This window comes from Corythoichthys intestinalis, chromosome 22, assembly GCF_030265065.1.
Source record: "Corythoichthys intestinalis isolate RoL2023-P3 chromosome 22, ASM3026506v1, whole genome shotgun sequence".
In the NCBI taxonomy this organism is placed as follows: Eukaryota; Metazoa; Chordata; class Actinopteri; order Syngnathiformes; family Syngnathidae; genus Corythoichthys; species Corythoichthys intestinalis.
The window spans coordinates 8,425,314-8,442,828 of NC_080416.1; the positions used below are offsets into that span (position 1 = coordinate 8,425,314).

General features: G+C 39.1%; 1 protein-coding gene across 4 annotated transcripts in view; it reads right to left on the reverse strand.

The window, feature by feature from the left end:
• Positions 1 to 8,970: 8,970 nt before the first annotated feature.
• The window catches only part of runx1t1 (RUNX1 partner transcriptional co-repressor 1), a 94,538-nt gene continuing 85,993 nt past the window's right edge, over positions 8,971 to 17,515 (reverse strand). For all 4 annotated transcript variants that reach the window (XM_057827805.1, XM_057827803.1, XM_057827804.1 and 1 more), the window contains exon 11: positions 8,971 to 16,850. In XM_057827805.1, the coding sequence (XP_057683788.1) occupies positions 16,539 to 16,850 (312 nt within the window). In that variant the 3' untranslated portion in view covers positions 8,971 to 16,538. The remainder of the gene's footprint in view (positions 16,851 to 17,515) is intronic.

Consider the following 17,515-nt stretch of genomic DNA (forward strand, 5'->3'; position numbering starts at 1 on the left):
TCTGAAAATATATTTGCAAACACACAATTATTATTTCAGCCCCTAAAGAAGAAAAACAAGTTTATATAGTGTTAAGTCTTACTTCATATTTGTTGGTACGGTCAGTGATCCCTCGCTGCTTCGCGCCCCCAGTCCATTGCGGATTTTTTCTCAATTAAAAAAATAAATACAGTACTGTATTTTCTTTAAAAACAATAAAATGTATGTATGTATACATGTACCAATCATTGTTTTCTTTTGTATTTTATTTAAATTAAAATTATTACATTAGTAGTGCTTAAAAACTATTTATAAAAATATACATATCAGGGTTTGTGTGTGTGTGTTTTTTTCTTTCCTTTTTTTTTTTTTTTTTTTAAATAATACTTTGCCAGAGAGTATTTTGTGGTGTACAATGAAAATAATATACATGGAAATAAATTTGAAACAAAAAAATTTGGGGGGGAGGGTAAAAAATAGTTGATAATAATAATAATTAAAAAAATAAAAATAAAAAATAAATTAAAAAAACGCCATGGTGAATAAAAGTGAATAAAAGCATAAAAGTAATTCAAAATAAATTGAATTAAAAAACAATTAAAATGACAAGGAAAAAATTTCAAACAATAACTTTTTTTTTTTTTTTAAAGAAACTGTGGCCTGCACGTATTCTGCTCTAGGATTAAAAAAAGATTTTTTTTTAAATTTTTATTTTAAATCTCTTATAACCAATATAGCTAAGATAACTCGATGTTTTTCCCAACTAATTATCCAAAGGAAATTAGCAACATGCGCAATTAAAAATTATATGTGGCGGAGAACTCTGGGGCTGCAGCTATCGATTATTTTAGTAGTCGTTTAATCGATGAACTAGATAGTTCGAATAATCGAGTAATCGGATAAGGAACATAAAAAATGATAACGGAGCTGAGCCTCGAACTGTATAAAAAAATAACTAAATGAGGATCTAAGTAGAACAAAAGAACAATTGGCTAACTTACATAGCAAAAGTCTGCTAGCTTAAAAGCTGTAAAATGCTAATGTTTTATTTCTATTTTATTCATTTATTTTACAATGCTCTTAACTAACAGTTCAAACACATATTCCCACAGAAAACAGCTAAAAATACTTATAAACTAAATTACGAATGCATTTTTTTAAAAAAATTGGCGCAAACAAAAACATACCTACCTACGTTGGTCTTAACAGGAGCAGCTGGATTCGGCCATGTGCGACGAGTTATGTCATATTCACTGTTACCACTAGAGGACAGTGTATCCACCCAAATCAATAAAACTAAATGCAAACAATTTCAAAACAAACCATTACAACGCCAATTTAATGAAAAGAATACTCAAAGCAGCAAAATTGAATTCGAAACTTTTTTTCTAATCGAATTACTCGAGTTAATCGATTAATCGATCTAGAAAACACAGACAAGGCTGAAAAAGCAGTTTCTGCTCTTAACAAACTGCTGTATTTTAAGCCAAAAGAACTGTTGTGTTCGATAGAACTATATGTCTATATGCTGCCATAGCAGTTTCATGGCGCATTAAGCCCCCGAACTATTTACTGCAACTATAAACCCTAACCCTAAACATTATTTAAAAAATAAATAAAAAGTGCGACTTCCGTGTATTTTGTCCCAGGATATGTTTTCCTGCTTTCCGTCCAATCCATTTGGACAGGGAGGGTTGGCGATGATCATCGAGCATCTGTCGGGCACGTTTTTCCTCAGCGTGTCTTGCCGGCGGCGCTGCGAGCTCCACTGCGCCGACATCTGGAAGTGTGAGGACGCCTGCTGGACGTCCTTCACACAGATGTGGAGCTGTGGAGGAACGTCTCTGAAGGGCTTCACCTTCTCAGTATTTTGCATAACCATAACAGTTTGAGTCTATCCGTGCCATTGACAATGCCAGACGTCCAATCATCCTTCTACCGTGAATTGAAGTCCAATCCATTTGAAGTCTCAGGATGCAACGACTTCAAATTGATTGGGACATCTACAGTGGGATGAAAAAGTATCTGAAAATTTGGGAATTTCTCACGTTTCTGCATAAAATCACCACCAAATGTGATCTGATCTTTGACAAAATCACACAGATGTAAAAACAGTGTCGGCTTTGACTAAAAACACCCAAACTTTTATAGGTTTTCATATTTTAATGAGGCAAGCATGAAAACAATGACAGCTAGGGGACAAATGAGTAAGTGAATCCTCTGCCTAAGAAGACAAAGAGCAGTTGAAACCAAATTTTCCAAAACAATTTAAGTCAGGTGTGTGCCCAATCACTGATGAGTGGTTTAAAGCTACCCTGACCACTATAAAACACACACCTGGTAAGAATTGTCTTGATGAGAAGCATTGTCTGATGTGGATCATGGCTCGGTCAAAACAGCTGTCTGAAGACTTGCGATCAAGGATTGTTGATTTGTATACAGCTGGGAAAGGATACAAACCCATCTCTAAAAGTCTGGATGTTCATCAATAGACAGTCAGAGAAGTTGTCTACAAATGGAGAAAGTTTGGGACTGTTACTTCTCTTCCAAGGAGTTGCTGTCCACCAAAGATGACGCCAAGAGATTAGGGCAGAATGATGGGTGTGCGGGTGGCCTGGATCCAGGGGGCTGGGGGGCGATGGCTCCTTTGCTGGGCTGCGGGAGGAGGGATGGGCTGCGCTGAACCCCCCTTCTCGGGTTGGCTGGGTGGGGGCCCTGGGTTGGCGCCCGCGTGGCGTCTCAGCTCATCTGCGTGGCTGTCGCGCGCCTGGTGGGGCTCGCATGGGGCTGGATGTGATGGGGCGCGCTCGGGATTGACGATTGGGCAGTTTAGGGTCGGTCGCCAACGGGCTTCCACTCACAAGGGATTCACACGATTGCTGGGTTCTAGATCACAGAGCTGATTTGTGTACAGTCTACCCTTTTCAATCACTTAGCTTATAGACTCCCCCACCCCCATCCCCCTCTTTCCCTGGTCAACAGGCCCCCCACATGGTATAAACCGGAAATACATCTTGCTGATGATAGCACCAAGTGTAGTAGTAGTGTGGACGTTCAATGTATTTCTTGTTGTAGTTTGTGTTTCTTTTCTTTCTTCTCTTGTGTTTCTTTTCTTCTGTTCCCCTATAACCTCTTCCTGTTCGCTGCTTTGTCATAATAAACAAGGTATGTTGAATGATCACAATGGGAGTATGTCAGACTCTCAATGTGAAACATTAAAACTTTTCAGACCATCCGGGCACTTAGACTTCCATTCTCCGTGTCAAACAGCTGAACAGGACAGGTTTAAAAAAAAGAGATTAGGGCAGAATACTCAGAGGTAAAAAAGAACCGTAGAGCGTCTGCTAAAGACTTACAGAAATTAATGGCACAGTCCAATATCTCTGTGCACACATCAACTATATGTAAAACTATGTCCAAGAATGCTGTTCATGGGAGGAATCCAAAGCCGAAGCCACTGCTGTCAAAAAAAACATTGTTGCTCGTTTAATGTCCTCAAAAAGGCACCTTGACACTCCGCATAAGTTTTCATCCCCCCGTGAAGCATGGTGGAGGGCGCATCATGATTTGGGGCTGTTTTGCTCCCCCAAGGCCTGGACAACTTGCAATCATTAATGATATTCGATAGCAGGCTTAACTTTGAAAAACAGATTAGTTCTGTTGTAAGAGCAAGTTTTTTCCAGCTGCGTCTCTTAGCCAAAGTAAAGCCTTTTCTTAGTCGCCACGACCTTGAAAAAGCAATTCACGCTTTTATAAGCTCAAGGCTGGATTACTGCAATGCACTTTATGTTGGCCTCCCCAAGTCCTCGATTTCTCGGCTGCAACTTGTTCAAAATGCTGCTGCTCGATTTTTAACAGGTACACTTAGACGTGAGCATGCTATCATCACTCCACTGGCTTCCAGTCCATTTTAAAATTGATTTCAAACTTTTACTGTTTGTTTTTAATTCTATTAATGGCCAGGCTCCATCTTATTTATCGGAAATGTTAACTTTTCGTAACTCTGGCAGGACTCTTCGCTCGACCAGCTAGCTTCTTTTAGATGTTCCGAGGTCGAAACTTAATCAGTGGGGAGACCGATCCTTTGCGGTTGCTGCCCCCAGGCTGTGGAATAGTCTTCCCCCCGAAATCCGCTCCACCATGGATGTAGGTCTTTTTAAGTCTCGGCTAAAAACACAGTTATTTTTTGTTTTATTTCTTGTTTTTTTTTTTCAATGTCATTGTATAATATTTTCCTGCCTTTTATTTATCTTGAGCCATGTTTTGTTGTAAAGCACTTTGAGGGCCTTTCGGGTTTTGTAAAGGGCTATATAAATAAATTTGATTGATTGATAGAAGAATGCATTCAAAAGTTTATCAGGATGTTTTGCAGTTTTTTCATCTGTGTGATTTTGACAAAGATCAGATTACATTTGATGGTGATTTTATGCAGAAATGTGAGAAATTCCAAAAGGTTCAAATACTTTTTCATACCACTGTATCACTGTCAATCACAGTCAATGAAGTTAAATGTGAAATATACCTGCAGTCAAAAGTTTTGAGACACTTTACCATTCAGTCGGCTGAGAAAGTGTCTCAAAATTTTTGACAAAGGGTGCAGTTAAACAGTTTTTTAAAAATCTTTTTGTCACGAGTAGACGTCCATTTGTACCAAAAGCCCAATTGAATTGGACGTCTATCGCCATCAATGGCTGCCAATGAGTTAAACATGTTGGAGTTTAAAGGACATTTTTTTCCCCCACTTAAAAAAACCAACACAAACTCAGGTATTAAGATATTTTATTACACCGTAAAGAGAACATCAATACCAGAATTATACTGCAAAGTTTCACAGACTTGACAGACCATTTAGTTTACAGCCCCTGCCCCACTGCAATGCAATCATCTTCAGAACAATAATAACAACGTAAAAAAAAAAAAGAACAAAACCCAAGTAAAGAAAACCACAGTTCTGACATAGTAGACTGCGAAAGCTCTTTCGAGCTGTGGTTTTCCATTAAGTATTGCACAACAACATGTTTTTTTTTCTTCTTTTCAATTTCTTAGGAAATTAAATCAAAAGAAAAGCGCTCAACTGCCAAAAAAACCCCAAAAATAAAACCGTTTTTTGGGGAATTTTCGCAAATAAAAGCAAATTTTAACGCTCATAACAACGATAACAAAATAACTGATCAAATTAAAACTTGACAAATAGAGTACTTGTGAGAAGTCGAGAGGAAAAAGTTCTCGGGTGTAAAAGATGCCAAAATTGAGGAAAAAAAAATATTACGTTTTGAAAAGAGTTTAATTGTGACATCACAAGTTTTCCCCGCTCAACTTTTTTCTGGCAAAGAACGATTTTTTTTCCAATTGTATGACAAAAATAATCGAAAACAGTTTGTAACGTTAACCCTTTCAGGGACAGTTCCTCAAAAGTTACCCTTAGCTTAACTCATTTCACTGCTAGCTCAGGTCGTCTACTGACCTCCGTGAAGCGTAGCCTACCCATCAGACGCAAATTTATAGAAAATTTATCTCATTCGTTTGTGCTAGGTTTGTGCTGAAAAAAATTGTTTGTGCTGCTATTGATTTTTAGATTTAAAAAATTCTTTTACAGTTCAATCTGAGGTCAAACAGCACCACATTTTGATGAAAAATGACTAAAAATGGTGTCAATAGTTTGTGCCATGCTTGTGCCAAAAATTTTTTCGTTTGCAATGCTATCGTTTTTGAGATACATATTAATTTTGAGTGTTGACGTGACTCGCAGCCCCCCATTTAATGCAAAATAGACCCAAGTGGTTGTCATTCGTTCGTGCTTAAGCGTGTTTAAGCTCATTTTTGGGACACCCCCGTTATTGAGAGAGTTAGTACCAGTGTTGTTTTTGGAAGCCCTTGGATAGAATTTTCATCTTAGTCTTTTGGATGATAATACTTTTTAGTCTTAGTCATATTTTAGCCATTTCAATATGTGTTTGTCTTCGTTTAGTTTTTGTTGATGAAAAATCAGGACTAATTTTGTCTTGTTTCAGTCGACTTTTACTAAAAATGTTTTCAGCTTTAAAATAAAAAATAAATACATCAAGGTTTCCAACTATTTCGATTGACCCATGAGCGCATATTTGTCTAAAATAAAGGAAAACAGTACATACAGTGTGGCAAATAAGTATTTAGTCAACCACCAATTGTGCAAGTTCTCCTACTTGAAAAGATTAGAGAGGCCTGTAATTGTCAACATGGGTAAACCTCAACCATGAGAGACAGAATGTGGAAAAAAAAACAAACAGATAATCACACTGTTTGATTTTTAAAGAATTTATTTCCAAATTAGAGTGGAAAATAAGTATTTGGTCACCTATAAACAAGCAAGATTTCTGGCTGCCAAAGAGGTCTACCTTCTTCTAACGAGGCTCCACTCGTTACCTGTATTAATGGCACCTATTTTAACTCATTATCAGTATAAAATACACCTGTCCACAACCTCAGTCAGTCACACTCCAAACTCCACTATGGCCAAGACCAAAGGGCTGTCGAAGGACACCAGAGACAAAATTGTAGACCTGCACCAGGCAGGGAAGACTGAATCTGCAATAGGTAAAACGCTTGGTGTAAAGAAATCAACTGTGGGAGCAATTATTAGAAAATGGAAGACATACAAGACCACTGATAATCTCCCTCGATCTGGGGCTCCATGCAAGAGCTCACCCCGTGGCGTCAAAATGATAACAAGAACGGTGAGCAAAAATCCCAGAACCACACGGGGGGACCTAGTGAATGACCTACAGAGAGCTGGGACCACAGTAACAAAGGCTACTATCAGTAACACAATGCGCCGCCAGGGACTCAAATCCTGCACTGCCAGACGTGTCCCCCTTCTGAAGCCAGTACACGTCCAGGCCCGTCTGCGGTTCACTAGAGAGCATTTGGATGATCCAGAAGAGGACTGGGAGAATGTGTTATGGTCAGATGAAACCAAAATAGAACTTTTTGGTAGAACACCATACCCACTGTGAAGCATGGGGGTGGAAACATCATGCTTTGGGGCTGTTTTTCTGCAAAGGGACCAGGACGACTGATCTGTGTTAAGAAAAGAATGAATGGGGCCATGTATCGAAATATTTTGAGTGAAAATCTCCTTCCGTCAGCAAGGGCATTGAAGATGAGACGTGGCTGGGTCTTTCAGCATGACAATGATCCCAAACACACAGTCAGGTCAACAAAGGAGTGGCTTCGTAAGAAGCATTTCAAGGTCCTGGAGTGGCCTAGCCAGTCTCCAGATCTCAACCCCATAGAAAATCTGTGGAGCGAGTTGAAAGTCCGTGAGCGTCACTGCTCTAGAGGACATTTGCATGGAGGAATGGGCTAAAATACCAGCAAGTGTGTAAAAAGCTTGTGAAGAGTTACAGAAAACGTTTGGCCTCCGTTATTGCCAACAAAGGGTACATAACAATGTATTGAGATGAACTTTTGGTATTGACCAAATACTTATTTTCCACCATGATTTGCAAATAAATTCTTTATAAATCAAACAATGTGATTTTCTAGGTTGTTTTTTTTCCCACATTCTGTCTCTCATGGTTGAGGTTTACCCATGTTGACAAATACGGGCCTCTCTAATATTTTCAAGTGAGAGAACTTGCACAATTAGTGGTTGACTAAATACTTATTTGCCCCACTGTATTTTTCAATTAATTATACCCACCTGGACGCTACGAACTGTATGTGGAAAAAAAGTTGAGCGTTTAAGAGGAGGCTCGCCATTAGCATTAGCCTAATGCTAACCCGAAGGCAAATGCTACGCTAACGCTATGAGTTACATTTAGTATGTGATGATTACTCAGCACATGCTAAAGCAACATTGAATACTCTCTCTGGCTAAGATATGAAAACAAATCTTACCGTGTGTGCAAGCCTCATGGAGACTAGAGACGACACACTGGTGAGTCGGGGCCTGGCATGTGTGACACAACCAGACGTTGCTATGATGCAGGCTAATACACATTAAAATGTCACGCACTGTGAACATGTGACGGAAACTATTACGCAATTTCGTCTCGTCCGACGAAAACTGGCATTAAACTCAAAAAAGATGTTTTTAGCTCGTTATTGCCTCGTCATCATCATGAAAAAAAGCGTTCGTTGACTAAATATTTTCGTTATCCTCATTGTTGACGCAAACACTGGTTGGTACGCTCCGTCAGCCGCTGGAGTGAGGAGACTGAAGAGCTGCGAGTGACGCAAATAACTCGAAATTATAATCTCAATTTCTATAAAACGAGAGCAGCATGAAATCTTTTACAGCACAAACAAAGCATAAACGAATGGCACCATTTTGAGTCCATTTAGCAATAAACTGGGGGCTGCGTTACATCATCGCTCAAACAAAAATCTTTTTAGCACAAATGATTGACCCATTTTTTTAATCAAATTGGGGGTCTAGTTGACCTTACATTGATCTATAAAATAATTGTATCCCAAAAAAAAAAAAACGATAGCCGCACAAACGAATGACATCATTTTTCTATAAATTTGCGTCTGATTTGGGGGGGGGGGGGGGGCAACTTTACGGAGGTCGTCTATTGCCGTCAATGGCAGCCAAAGAGTGAAAAAAAAAAAGACAAAAAAATTCCCAGAGTGAAACAGACATGGGCCACATTTAGTTGAATTCATGTCTATTTTTTCCCCCAATTTTTATTTTTGAAGAAATTTGTAATTGTTAATATTTCTTAATACTCATTTGCACTTTATTTATTTTATTTAATTTCAGTAATAGATTTTTCTCTCCCCAAATGTACTGCCTATCACAAAATACATGCGGGCAACACTAAAACTGCAATTGATGAAAAATGGGAGCCGCAAAAATGTCGTCCTGGGGCCCGCAATTGGCCCCTGGGCCGCACCTTTGAAACCACTGTCGTATATAAATTTAAATTAAAAAAATTTAAAGTCATAATTTGTCCATGAAAGGGTTAAAGTAAGAGATCTGATATGTCGCAATTAAGTATTTTATGCAAAAAAAAAAAAAAAAAATCTTACACTTTTTAATCAAAACATTACGATATTTCACAACACTAAAACTGCAATTGATGTCAAATGGGAGCCGCAAAAATGTCCCGGGGCCCGCAATTGGCCCCTGGGCCGCACTTTTGAAACCACTGTCCTATATAATGTAAATTTAAATTTAAAAAATTTAAAATCATAATTCGTCCTTGAAAGGGTAAGAAATCTGATATGTCCCAATTAAGAATTTTATGGGGGAAAAAAAAATCTTATACTTTTTAATCAAAACATTACGATATTTCACAACACTAAAACTGCAATTGATGTCAAATGGGAGCCGCAAAAATGTTGTACCGGGGCCCGCAATTGGCCCCCGGGCCGCACTTTTGAAACCACTGTCTTATATAAATTTAAATTAAAAAAATTTAAAGTCATAATTTGTCCATGAAAGGGTTAAAGTAAGAAATCTGATATGTCGCAATTAAGTATTTAATGCAAAAAAAAAACAAAAAAACAAAAAAAACAACTTTTTAATCAAAACATTATGATATTTCACAACACTAAAACTGCAATTGACGTCAAATGGGAGCCGCAAAAATGTTGTCCCGGGGCCTGCAATTGGCCCCTGGGCCGCACTTTTGAAACCACTGTCCAATATAGATTTAAATTAAAAAAATTTAAAGTCATAATTTGTCCATGAAAGGGTTAAAGTAAGGAATCTGAGATGTCGCAATTAAGAATTTTACGCCCCAAAAAAAAAAAAAAACATACTTTTTAATAAAAAAATTACGATATTTTACAACTTTTTTCGGGGTGTTGAATAAACAACTTTTTTTTTTTTTTTTGCAAACACTGACTTCCTCAACAGACGTCCTACAGCGGGGAAAAGAAAGACCAACAAGACGATTATCTTCCGAAAATGATCACAACCCGAAAACAAAGAATCACCAATTTCCATTGACTTACTGAGGTCTGCATTGTTAGCGAGTAGTGAGATGGTTTTGCGCAGCTGTATGAGCTTTAACTTTGGGTTCAATCTTAATATTTTCATCATTTCTCTTCTCTTTGTGACCATTTGGTTTTTCATTTCGACCAAGAGAGCGAGACTAGAGCTGGCGGAAAAGAGGTAGAGTGAAACTTGCAGCGGCAAAACGACAACAAATTTACACAAATTTTTTTTCTCCTTTTTAAGTTACTTTGTCGCGACTAAATACAAACACTTTAAAAAAAAAAAAACAGCTGGGCTGTTTTACATTTTTCACAGCTTGGGAGGTGTCAAACACCTTTTTGGACACTTTCCGCCTTCAAAAATGTAGAAAGAAGTTGGAACGACGTTAATTTGAGGTCACATTTTGTTGCACGTGCATGCGTTTTGTGTATATTACTATGTGTGTGTTTATATGTGTGTAGCACCAAGGTGTGTTTGTGGGCGTAAGGTATGAGCCGACTCAAGGGAAAGCATAGGCAATGGCTAACAAATTTATAGTGTTGCAACGATACAATTTTTTAATGTACCGATACGCCAATTATTGAAAATAAAATTACTGTATACTCACTTGACTGCAAAGTAACTGCTATTATGCTAATTTTATGTGCTTGACGGCGCTAGATGTCCAATCCATTTGAAGTGGTAGGGTGGCAGCAAATTCATTTGCATCTTGGCCAAAGGTTTAGATTGGATGTCTTACCAGTGATCATTTCAAATCAAGGCAGAAGCGTGAAAAGACCTTCCATCGTCCCTACCAACATGGCCGCACTGTGGTTGGTAAGTCAAACTATCGTCCCACTTCAAATGGATTGGATGTCAACTAGTGAAACTCAATTCAATTCATGGCAGACGCATGAAAAGATCTTCCATCGCCCCTACCAACATGGCCGCCTTGAAGCCATGTTGGTAGGGCAAGGTTTAACTATCGCCCCGCTTCAAATGGATTAGACGTGTACTAGTGAAACTCATTTTAAATGAAGGCAAAAGCATGAAAGGACTTTTCATTGCCCTTACCAACATGGCCGCTCTGAGGTTGGTAAGTAAACCTATCGTCCCACTTCAAATGGATTGGACGTCTAATAGTGAAACCCATTTCAAATCATGGCAGAAGTATGAAAAGACCTTTCATCGCCCCTACCAACATGGCCGCCTTGAGACCACGTTGATAGGGACTAGTCTTAACTATCGCCTCACTTCAAATGGATTGGACGTGTACGAGTGAAACTCATTTTAAATCAAGGCAAAAGCATGAAAAGACCTTTCATCGCCCTTACCAACATGGCCGCTCTGAGGTTGGTAAGTAAACCTATCGTCCCACTTCAAATGGATTGGACGTCTAATAGTTAAACTCATTTCAAATCATGGCAGGAGTATGAAAAGACCTTTCATCGCCCCTACCAACATGGCCGCCTTGAGACCACGTTGATTGGGGCTAGTCTTTATTATCACCCCACTTCAAATGGATTGGACATTTACTAGTGAAACTCATTTCAATTCAAGGCGGAAGCATGAAAAGACCTTTCTTTGCCCCTACCAACATGGCTGCCCTGAGGTTGGTATCTCAAACCTATCGTCCCACTTCAAATGGATTGGACCTCTACTAGTAAAATCATTTCAATTCAAGGCAGAAGCACGAAGGACCTTTCATCGCCCCAACAAACATGGCCGACTTGAGGCCATGTTGGTAGGGGCAAGGCTGAACTATTGTCCCATTTCAAAGGGATTGGACGTCTACTAGTGAAATTTATTTTAAATCATGGCAGAAGCATGAAAAGACCTTTCATCGCTCCAACCAACATGGCCGACTTGAGGCCATGTTGGTAGGGGCAAGGCTTAACTCTCATCCCACCTACCAACATGGCCGCACTGAGGTTGGTAAGTCAAACTATCGTCCCACTTCAAATGGATTGGACATCTACTAGTAAAACTCATTTTAAATCACAGCAGAAGCACGAAAAAACCTTTCATCGCCACTACCAACATGGCCGCCTTAAGGCCATGCCGGTCGGGGCAAGGTTTAGCTCACGTCCACCTCAAATGGATTGGACATCTACTAGTGAAAGTCATTTTAAATCATGGCAGAAGCATGAAAAGACCTTTCATTGCCCCTACTAAAATGGCCAAAGGGGCAGCCATGTTGGTAGAGGCGTTAAAATTGAGAGATCAGTAGCTGGTAGCCATCTTTAGAGGCGTTAAAACTGCAGCATGCGTAGCTGGGTAGGGCGACCAGCAGTTGGAAACTAGATCTCATCAAGTTGTTTTAGTACTCGCCCATACCGATATTTTAGTGCCGTATCGGTACCGATACAAGTATCGGTGCAACACTACAAATGAATGACAACAACAAGAGTGAAATACCGTAATAGAAAAAGCAGTTTGAAAAAGTAACCTTGTGAAAAAAGTTCTTATAATGTCTTGCTACAAAAGAAAAAAAAAAAAAGCGCAATATTGACGGGTTTGTTTCGTGAAAAAAAAAAAAAAGCGTGATAATCACGTTAAGACCCAAAAGAAATCTTTAAACTCCTAAAAATCACTTTGTGACATTCTGATTGGCAATATTCCGGCATTACAGTTTATTAGGATGTCTATTTTCATTTTTTTTCAACTTTTCTCCTTCAATGCTATGGCATCTGCTTCCTCTTCTGCCGATGGCATTCTCGTTAATGTGCGAATTTAGCAGCCCAAACGAAACTTTTTGCAGCACAAACGTTTGACGTCATTTTTATATAAATTTGCATCAGATGGGGGGCCGAATTCACGGAAGTAACGCTACGTCATTTTTCAACTGAAAATCTTGAAATCGTAAGAAAAAAAATTATTGCTCGAAACGTTTAGCCGTCAGTTTATCGTGACAAAATGGTTGACAAACCGACACTAATTTTTTCTGTTAAAAAAAAAAAAAAAAAGTAAATGAGGATTTGGTTCTTGGTGGCAATCTTTGGCTGTTTTTAACGCGTGTTTCTGTGTTCATAGCGTGTGTATGTTTGCGTGTTACCTGGTGCCTTGCGATGTTAAAGCTGTCAATAAATGTACGCCATTTGGAAAGTCAGTATATCAAGATGACCTTTTTTTCCCATCTCTAGTTTTGTCATTTTTCTAAAAAACAAATATCTACCAAAAACCTGGTCATGCACCGCCAACAATTCCGAGTTTAGCTAGCGCGATAAAAAAAAAAAAAAAAAAAAAACGATGAGAAAAAAAAAAAGATTTTTCTTACATTCTGCTATTGAAAACTTGAAAAAGCTTAAAAAAACATTGCATGCTGTATTAGTAACATTGTGACAGTGCAAATACATCGGAACGAAACGCTAGTTCTCGGAAAAAAGTTCTGGCTCGGATCGGAATAGCAGCTTGGCGATTTTGCAGGCGTGTGAAAGCAGCGCTAAAACGTCTTTTTTTCAATTTTTTGTGACGTTCAACGGGATAAAGGCGTAATAGTCCAAAAAAACCTTTATGGCCACCGTTGTTGAGACTCAGAAAAGCAAAAAACAATAAAAATCTTGACGTCAAGTTGCTTCCAAAGAGTCCGATTAAGTCCTCCACTACTTCCTGGTCATGTGACAGAAAATGTCCTCACTTCCTGGGTGTCCAAAATAATTTTTTCACATCCTCGTGAGGGTTTTGTATTCCACAGGTTGAAATTTGCTTCCATTTTTGGAAATACGTCGCTGTTGCTTTCCAGGTTTAGAGGGACGAAAAAATAATACCGTCGAATATTTGGTCCATTTGGTTAAAAAAATGTCCAAAATCCAGAGAAGAAATGAGGAATCCAAGAGGAAAATAATGGTTTGTCCGTCGCAGACAACTAGAAAACGCCAAATTTCACTTCTCGGTAAAAACATGGCACAGGAAAAACTGTCGTTTTTAAAATATTCTCAAAATTATGCTTCATTTTTTTGTGTTTATGTGTAAGAGTCAAAATTTTGGCAAGTACAGGAACAACTGTGCACAATACAACATTGCAGTTTCAATTTGAGGAGAATTAGCAGATTATGGTATTTTTTAAAAAATCTGCGTAGATGCTTTAAATATTTTTGTGTTCTCAAAACTTGGCACAAAAACAGCTTTTAGGATTAATTACGTTTGACTCTCACTTAAATTTGAATGTTTAGCGGTAGCTAGCTGTATAGTATTACAATACAGCAATAGGGAGTATAATTTACTTATTTGTCGTATTTTTCGGACAATAAATCATTTTTTTTCATAATTTGGCTGGGGGTGTGACCTCGGACCTAAAGTCTTGTAGGCTCTAATAAGCCACAAATAGCTGTGCTAGCTAGCAAGAAAAGCTAGTATGACGATGTGCATGATTTTGTCACATTTTGCTGCTGGTCAGATAGTTTTGTTACAGAGATCTGGGACGAGTTCCCAACGTCGCACCTGCATCCAACTCCAGCTCATCAGCAGTGTCTTTAAACCGATCCTAGGCGGCTTGCTGAGATATTGACTTGCTGCTATTTGACAGTTTGTATATCCCTTCGTTGCTAGTTGCATCATTGCCTTGTTTTTTTCATTCATCTACATCTCAGTGCGGTTTTGAGTGAGGTTAAAAGAGGTTTCTGTGTATGATTGTGTTCAAGATGACTCAAAATCGAATACAGGGGTTATCTAAATTGCAGGATATGTTTGTAAAATGAAATGAGTTGATTCTGGTGTAATGAGGTCAAAGGTCAAAGAGATTTTTGAGTATGCTTGTGCTCAAGATGACTCAAACTCGAATACAGGGATGATCAAATTTGCAGGATATGTTTGTAAAATGAAATGGAGGTGATTCTGTGGTAATGAGGTCAAAGGTCAAAGAGTTTTCTGTGTATGCTCGTGTTGAAATGGACTCAAAATCGAATACAGAAGGTCAAAGAGGTTTTTGAGTATGCTTGTGTTCAAGATGACTCAAACTCGAATACAGGGATGATCAAATTTGCAGGATATGTTTGTAAAATGAAATGGAGGTGATTCTGTGGTAATGAGGTCAAAGGTCAAAGAGTTTTCTGTGTATGCTCGTGTTGAAATGGACTCAAAATCGAATACAGAAGGTCAAAGAGGTTTTTGAGTATGCTTGTGTTCAAGATGACTCAAACTCGAATACAGGGATGATCAAATTTGCAGGATATGTTTGTAAAATGAAATGGAAGTGATTCTGTGGTGAAGAGGTCAAAGGTCAAATAGTTTCCTGTGTATGCTCGTGTTCAAATGGACTCAAAATCGAATACAGGGGTTATCTAAATTGCAGGATATGTTTTGAAAATGAAATGGAGGGGATTCTGGTGTAATGAGGTCAAAGGTCAAAGAGGTTTTTGAGTATGCTTGTGTTCAAGACGGCTCAAACTCGAATACAGGGATGATCAAATTTGCAAGATATGTTTGTAAAATGAAATGGAAGTGATTTTGTGGTAAAGAGGTCAAAGGTCAAAGAGTTTTCTGTGTATGCTCGTGTTCAAGATGAATCAAAATCGAATACATGGGTTATCAAAATTGCAGGATATGTTTGTAAAATGAAATGGAGGGGATTCTGGTGTAATGAGGTCAAAGATAGAGGTTTTTGAGTATGCTTGAGTTCAAGATGACTCAAACTCGAATACAGGCATTATCAAATTTGTAGGATATGTCTGTAAAATGAAACGGAGGGGATTCTGTGGTAACGAGGTCAAAGAGTTTTCTGTGTATGCTCGTGTTAAAAATGACTCAAAATCGAATACAGGGGCTATCTAAATTGCAGGATATGTTTGTAAAATGAAATGGATGTGATTCTGGTGTAATGAGGTCAAAGGTCACAGAGGTTTTTGAGTATGCTTGTGTTCGGCATGACTCAAACTCGAATACAGGGATGATCAAATTTGCAGGATATGTCTAAAATGAAAAGGAGGTGATTCTGTGGTAATGAGGTCAAAGGTCAAATAGTTTTCTGTGTATGCTTGTGTTCAAGATGACTCAAGATCGAATAAAGTGATTATCAAATTTGCAGGATTACCATCCATCCGTTCATATAGTAATATTAAATGGTAGAGGTGATGACATTTTGGGGACATGAGGTCAAAGGTCACAGAGGTCAGAAAAGGAATTTTGTAAGAACGAATTAGCCAATTTATCTCAAATTTGCAAGGTATGTAATATGAAAAAAGGGTCAAACAGATCCGAAATATGGATAGATGTAGGTATGCTCTTTTAGAATGCTGCAATAGTTTTAGTTACTTTTTTAATTTGGGGGGAATTCATGGAAAGCAAACTAAAAAAAAATACTAAAAATGTTTAGATGGCACTTGCTGTTGCTGTAATTGTTCTCCAGTAGTCTAAAAAAAATACTTGAACTTGATGATCTATTGTGAGATTTTTGCCTCCATTTTGTCTCAGAAAGTTTGATTGCGGTTGACTCGGCTTTCAGTGGGAAACGTGACATCGCTGCTTCCCCTGCTCAGTCTTATTTACAAGAAAACCACGCTACATTAAACGACAACTGCGACACGTACGATCACGACGACAAGAAGCGAAAATTATCTATTTACATTCAGTCGTTGGGCTACAAAGAATATCTTTGCGCTTAAAGTCAAGGCGAGTCAATATGACCCACGTTCTCCGTTAGCTCACGGAGCTCCCTCTAGTGGGCGTCCGGGGCGGAGGACGACGACGGGGTGCCAGGCGCGGATGACCCGGGGGCCGCCGCCGGCGGGGTTGGGGCCGGACTGCCGGCGCAGCTGCTGGGGGTGCACGCCGATGAACTGACCGGGGCGGGGGCCTCGGGGGCAGGCGGCGCCGGCTGCGAGGGCGGCGGCGGCTGGGCTTGCAGAGTCTGCCCGCACACGTGGTGGTGCTTCTCCCAGTCTTTGTGCTGGCAGAAGGAGCCGCAGTAACGAGCCGTGTTGCAGCCGCTGCACGTCTCGCTGGCTTTGCGGCCGCAGTTCCAGCAGCTCTGAAGAAAACGTACAAAAACCTCAAATTTCCCAACTGGATACATCGCGAAGATTCCAACGTAAAGTTTTGTTGGGTACCTTCACGATACGATTTGTGATACAAGGCTCCAGATCATCTCACGATATGGCGATTCAACAATTATCAATACATGGGTCAGGTAATCATTCTACAATAAACAATGTATTGATATTTGGTCACCTCCTGTTGACTTTGGGGCATTTCCAGGTCATTTTTTTATTGATTTTGGGTTATTGAACAGGTAGTGACCTGGGAATGAATGCAAATCAACAGGAATTGACCTGTAAATGCCCTGAAATGAGCATAAGGAGACCTATAAAGGCCCCTAAGACTGGTGGTTTCAGTGCCATTGACGGTCAAAATGGCAGCCAATTAGCTAACACACACTACTCTTGTGGAAGATTCAGGTGGCAACCTGTTGGTTCCTTTTTTTTCTCAACAGTGTCACCTTTTTAAAACGATATACAGTGGGGAGAAAGAGTATTTGATACACTGCCGATTTTGCTGGTTTTCCCACTTGCAAGCCATGTAGAGGTCTGTAATTTGTATCATAAGTTCTCTTCAACTGTGAGGGACGGAATCTAATACAAAAAAACAGAAAATCACATTGTATAATTTTTAAATAATAAATTTGTATTTAACTAC